The 6,528-nt window shown below is 36.7% G+C and overlaps 1 protein-coding gene across 1 annotated transcript; it reads left to right on the top strand.

Moving 5' to 3' along the window:
* The first annotated feature begins 4,539 nt into the window (after positions 1 to 4,539).
* LOC102869834 (olfactory receptor 5B12-like) lies at positions 4,540 to 5,484 on the top strand. Its single transcript, XM_006900465.1, has one exon. It carries the CDS (start codon positions 4,540 to 4,542, stop codon positions 5,482 to 5,484), a length of 945 nt encoding a protein of 314 aa, XP_006900527.1.
* Positions 5,485 to 6,528: the final 1,044 nt, after the last annotated feature.

Genomic DNA, 6,528 nt, shown 5'->3' with positions numbered 1-6,528 from the left:
GAAGAGAGGAAGATAAAATGTGAAAATTAATATATAGATAATAGCATATAATAAGTTATCTGAAGGAAAATTAAATACACAATGAGGTAATGACCAACTGAATTCGTTGCTGTCAAGTTGGAACAGCTGCAAAGCTGACCCTCCAGAGAGTTTTGAAAAGCCTACAAATCGTAAGAGAAAATTGTCCATCTTTCTCATGTGGAACCACTGATGGATTCAGGTCCACTGAGTGAAGCTTCCTTTGGGTTAGGAGTGCAACTTCCTCCTGACTATACCATTAGTTGTTGTTGTTGTTGCTGCTGTTTTTACCGTGTACCATCCAGTCGCTTGTAGCTCATAACATTTGAGCTTATAGTTAAAATACCACATTGTGATTGATACCATAAAACAAACTCTATATGAATGACTGGAATAAAACAGTGTTTCTAAACTTTCATTCAGATCATGTGAAAGAAATATATAAAAAAAAAAAAGTATTGTCCTGAGACATTTTTATCCTTAAATAAAAATTACTCTGAAGTTTTCATTAACTAAAACGATAGCTAATTAAAAAAATAATGTCTTTTTCACATTGTGCCCTTTCAAAGAATTATTTTAAAATCAGGTCAAATTGATTCAAAAGTTTAGCTAGGAAGCTTAGTAAGCAGTGAGTTTATGTTAAAGTGAAGGACAGTTTCAGAGAAGTCAACTAAGAACTGCAGAAGTTGGAGAATGTAATCAGTGGACGTGTATAAATGACACATAATTATTGACTTCAGGTATGTTTTTCTGTGTATGTTTCCAATAAAGGCAAAATAAGTTTTTAAAAGAGGAATGAGTGACAGGAGTCACAGATGAATATACAGAAGAAAGAAATGATTCATCATCACCTAAGAGAAAAAGGTACTCTGCACCATGTCCACAGCAGTAAAGTCAGATAGATATTCTTTAAATACATAATCAAATAAGAAAGATTGTGATTCTGGAGAGATCCTATAGGCTTATGAAAAAGAATTAAACACAAGAAAACTTACATGAGCCTTTGATATTTTTTATATATTGTGCTATTTTTTATATATTTCAGTAAAGTTTTTCTTTTCTTTTTTTTATTTGCAAGTTGGTTGTGGTGCTTCTGCTGCCTCTAAGCTTCCATTCCCTTGTGTCTCCATAAGCATTCCCCAGCCAGATCCAAATATTAGTCTCTGAGAGCTCCCGTTGAGGTCAGGTTTAGAGAACCAACCAAGGATCCAGAGTCTCCTGAGATATCTACCCCTGTTGATAGCAATTGTTTCCCTAGAGACCAGTGTAAACAGGTCATTGCCTCTGCCTTGATAATTGCAAGGGCATGAGGTCAGGTTCTGTTCCACAAACTATAGATCCAGAGGTGAGCAAGGAGTTCGTCCAGCATTAAGCTTTCCTGGATTTGGCTTTCAGGTCAATGCCTCAGGTATGAAGATGTTCTGAACCTGTACCCTTGGAACCTCATGGGTTTTCTTTGAGGAAGCAAGCAAGTATAGGAACATTTACACTCATAGCCACTTGGAGTTTGAAGTATTCTGGAAGATTCTATAATTTTATTTTACAGATGATGAAAAGTGAAAGTGGAGAGGATGAGGACATCCTGGTATTAGTTGTATTTTCAATCTTAGTCCTTTGTTTGTTCTTTCCTCTCTAACACGCTATACTCTTGTCACCCAAAAGACATGTCACTGTTATGACATGTCCTTATAAAAATGGTGGGAATGAAATGGTATATTCCTAAAAGTCAGGAAAACAACACTTCAATGTGTTCAAGTTAGAACATACTGTCAGGATGATAGCTGAAAAGTAATGGGTCCAAATCTAACCATCATACTGCAGGAGGAAGACGGAAATTCTCTTCCTGTAACAGTTTCCATCCTCGAGGACTCAATGGAAAGTCACTATGATTCAGAATTAATTAGATGTTAAAGTTTTTAGGGTTTTCTTTCTTTTTATTAAAAGAGCATAGCAGAAGAAATAGAATTCTTCTTATTCTGAATTTAAGAAGTTCTAATATTACCAACATCTTACCAGGGATTCTTGATATTTTAAGTCATGTTCTTTGATAGCATCAGATTTTGTATTTTCCATTTTACTGGCTGGATAACCTACAGCCATTAAAAAAATTAAATTTTTCTATCTTCACCTCTTTACTTATAATGTTCTGTTTTTAATGAGTTTTCTTTGGTCTTTTTATACACACAAGGCATATATGAAGATGTTGGTCAACATATTGGTCATTCTTGGTATTATCTAAATAATACAGAAATTAATCTTTTTTGCAAAAGAAATGTAATCAGTCACATCTGTTTATATGTTTAGACCCAATATGGAAATTATTACAAGCCTAAATCTGTAACAGTTGATAAGTCAAGAAGAAATGTGATAGTTGATAGTATGTTTGGGGACCTTCTTAGCACTTCTATGGTGATTTCATAAACATTTTTAGAGATCATTTTATTGCAGCCCTTATCACTTCTTGGAGAAGTCTCTGAAGAGGTCATTTTTTACCCTTTTTAAGAACTCAGGAATTGCGATATTCATTTTGTAACACAAAGTTCTAGTATAGCATTTTGCAAAATCAATAGGAGGAAAATAAGAAACAGATACATACTATTGCTGAACGTATTATTTTTGCTACTGTGTATATCTTGGAAGCAGAAGTGGCATCCACTTCTGAAATAGCTTGCCTCCAGAAACTCTATGAACTTGGAGAATTTATGAAAGTTACACAAATGTTCAGGTCTTTCAGTCATAGGGTCACTGTGAGTTGTCTACGACTCAACAGCACTTCATAACAACAACAACAACAACTGTGTATGTAGGACTTTTATATCTTTTAATATATTCATTTCATCTTTATAACCCAAAGAGTACACAAGTACGATACTAACTTTATAGTTCACAGAGAAGGAAACTGAGATTCAAGTAATATTACTAAAGCCTTAGCTCATCTAAGATACTAATATGTAAGTGACAATTATATAATTGGAAAGAGCATATCCTTGCTCTTGGTCAAATGAACATCTTGGTTACTTGTGTCATATCTTATCTGACACATTCTTTCAACTCTTTTTATGAGTCCAAACCCCTCTGTCTCATTTCTACCAATTAATTACTTTTACCTGTTACCTACTAATTGAAATTTTGAATGAGCAATGAATTTTTCAAATAAACATCTTTCTGCTTGTAGTTTTCAGCTTATGCTATTGTGCTTGTCAGTTTATGACTTTTCCTTTCCCAGTTTAATAGAATTTTTAGTAATAAGAGTAACAATAACAGAAAAGTAAATTCTGACAATTTTTTTAAAAAAGAGTAACAGTAACAGCTTAAAATATTGAGCACTTGTTATAATCTAAGCTACTGTATTTATTAAATGCCAAAAGTTAAAATAGTTATCAGTCTTCTAGGAGAGAGGAGGAAATGCAGAAGTTAATTAACTTGGCCTACTATTTTGAAATCAATTCTTGACATTATAGATTTTAAAGCATATTTCTAGGATTCATATAGTTTCTACAAATAACTAAACTGCTTCAGGAAGTAATTTATCTTCTGAAACCTCAGTTCCCTTCTAAGCAAAATAAAAATAAAATTATCTTTCTCACATAGTTGCTAGATATATTGATCAGTTTATAGATATGACTAGTTTAGAAGAGTTTCCTACCACATTTATATACTATATAAAATATTTGCTCTTATAACGTTAATCATTATTCTTTTTTTTTCAGTCTCCAAGTCATAGGACAGAAGCTATCATTTCCAGAAAGTCTTCTCGTGCTCCTCTATTAAATTAAAATGCATCTTTTCATTTAAGTCCACTAAAAGTAAATTCTGACTCAATAGTACATCACAACAAGTCATGTCTACCAAGCCAATACATTGTGACTAATATACCTGCATATATACAGGTTTATTCCTAGGAGGCTATCCTTAAAAATCATTGACCATATGTTATCTTGCATTAAATGTGAAATGTTACTAATCAAGGAAAAACAAAAGTAACTCAACATTTAGCACCAAGACTAGCCTTTCATACTATAATCAGGATTGCCACAATAAGCTATTGGTTCTGCTAATCCTGGAGGTGACCACAACAGGTGGAACATCTCAATGGATAAGCAGGTCTACAAACATAGCAAGTAGTAAAAAATACTTCTTACGATGTAGTATAAAATGTCCTACCACGTATATTACACATTAAGCAATGTGGACTGTCCCACAAAGTCTTAATACAAAACTCTGTGATAACCATCATCAGAGACATTCCAGAGCCTTTCCATCCTGCTTCAAGATAAATGGCCTCGTTCACACCACCACTGGCCAGATTCAGTCCAGAGTCTAACAGATAAAATCCTGCCCTCGTCAGGAAGCTGGTGCATGTGAGCAAGAGACCAGGGCCACCTTTCAGTTCTCTGGATAGTGTTGAAATATCATTATCATGATGGTGTTCAGAAAAGCAGCACCTTATCAACACAACACTATTTTAGGTTTTATCATCTTGCCATAGATGTCACGCTTGGTGATTCAATGAGGACTTTGATGGAGAACATCTCAGAGGTGACTGAATTTATTCTCGTGGGGTTGACAGATGCACTAGAGCTGCAGATCCCACTATTTATAATCTTCACTCTCGTTTACTGCATCACTGTGGTTGGGAACTTTGGGATGATTTTGTTGATTGTGTTGGACTCTCGTCTTCATACTCCCATGTACTTTTTCCTCAGTAACCTCTCCCTTGTAGACTGTGTTTATGCCTCAGCTGTCACTCCCAAGGTGATGGTGGAATTTCTCACAGGAGACAAGATAATTTCCTATAATGCCTGCGCTGTCCAGATGTTCTTCTTTGCAGCCTTTGCCACTATTGAAAGTTTCCTCCTGACTACAATGGCTTTTGATCGCTATGCAGCAGTGTGCAAACCCCTGCATTATACCAGCACCATGACAAGTACTGTGTGTGTTCTGTTGGTTACTGGTTCCTACCTCTGTGGACTGTCACAGTCTTCCATTCACGTTGCCCTCACTTTTCAGCTCTCTTTCTGCCGTTCCAACGTGGTGAATCACTTTTTCTGTGATATTCCCCCACTGCTGGCCCTCTCTTGCTCTGATATCCACACAAATGAGATTGTCCTCTTCACCTTGGCAGCTTTCAATGTCTTTTTTACTCTCTTTGTTATCTTGAACTCTTACCTCTTCATATTTATTGCTATCCTGAGAATGCGCTCAGCTGAGGGACGAAAGAAGGCCTTTTCCACCTGTGCTTCCCACCTCACCACTGTGTCCATCTTCTATGGGACAATCATCTTCATGTACTTACAGCCCAGCTCCAGTCACTCCATGAGCACAGACAAAATAGTATCCGTGTTCTACACCATGATCATCCCCATGCTGAACCCTCTGGTCTATAGTCTGAGGAACAAAGAGGTCAAAAGTGCCTTCAAGAAGGTTGTTGAAAACATAAAGTTTTCTTTGGGGTTAGTGTATTAATGAAGCCCTAAACAAACTGTGGAAAACTTTAATTGGGCCCTTACCTTGTGAAGGCAATTCTATTCACCATGACACCACGAGTGTCAGAGTAGAATTCCTTTCCACAGTTTTTCAATGGTTGTAAGCTTAGAGGGGAAAAAAAGGTTTATGTAGGAAATGTCTTCTTCAATGTTGCTGCGTGCATTACATCTGTAAATAGTTTTAATTAGTAGCTGTGCACAAACATTTGTACCATCTCAAAACCCTATTGGGGCATTTATGGAAACGGACACATTTATTGACAAGGAAAACTCTAGAATGTTAAACAGGAAAGACGAACATTTAAAGACCAAGATGCAACTGATCAATGCCATGATATTTCCAATTGCTTCTGTGCGTCTGAAAGTTGGACAATAAAAAAAAGATCACCAAAGAAGCATCATTGCCTTTGAGTCATGATGTGAGTGAGGAGCACTGAGTATCCCACTGAAAGCTAAAAGAGCAAACAAATCTGTCGTGGATGGACGAACTGTGAGCAGGGTATACGGTTGAGGCAATGGAATGGAAATTCGTCTCTCATATTTGGGGCATGTGGTCCAGAGGAGCTGGGCCTCAGGACGAAATCAACATACTGGGGAAGGTAATGAGTCACAAATAGGGAGGAAGACCCTCAGTGGGGTGAATTAACATAGGGAATGTAAGAAGAGGCTGGCCTATGTTGGAAATTGTGAGGATGGGGCAGGGTCGGATCAGATGCCAAGCTACTATTTGCAGGATCGTTATGAATCAGGGTCAATTTGACACATGACAAGAACTAGAAACTTATTGGGATGCTATTGTCTGCTGTTAGGGACTTTTTCAAAGTTCTGAAGAGTAATGATGTCTCTCTGGAGACTAAGGTACATCTGATACAGGCCATGGTCTTTGCAATCACTTGTTATGCATCAGAGAGCTGGACAATGACTAGGTAGAATAGAAGGAGAATTGATGCCTTTGAGCTGTACCGTGGACTGCTAAGAAAACAAACAGATTCATCCTGGAAAGGGTTAAACCGGGCAGCTCCTT

This window comes from Elephantulus edwardii, unplaced genomic scaffold (assembly GCF_000299155.1).
Source record: "Elephantulus edwardii isolate Elephantulus edwardi_28Jun2011 unplaced genomic scaffold, EleEdw1.0 scaffold00284, whole genome shotgun sequence".
NCBI classification, from domain to species: domain Eukaryota; kingdom Metazoa; phylum Chordata; class Mammalia; order Macroscelidea; family Macroscelididae; genus Elephantulus; species Elephantulus edwardii.
This window is presented reverse-complemented; position numbering and strand designations above follow the sequence as displayed.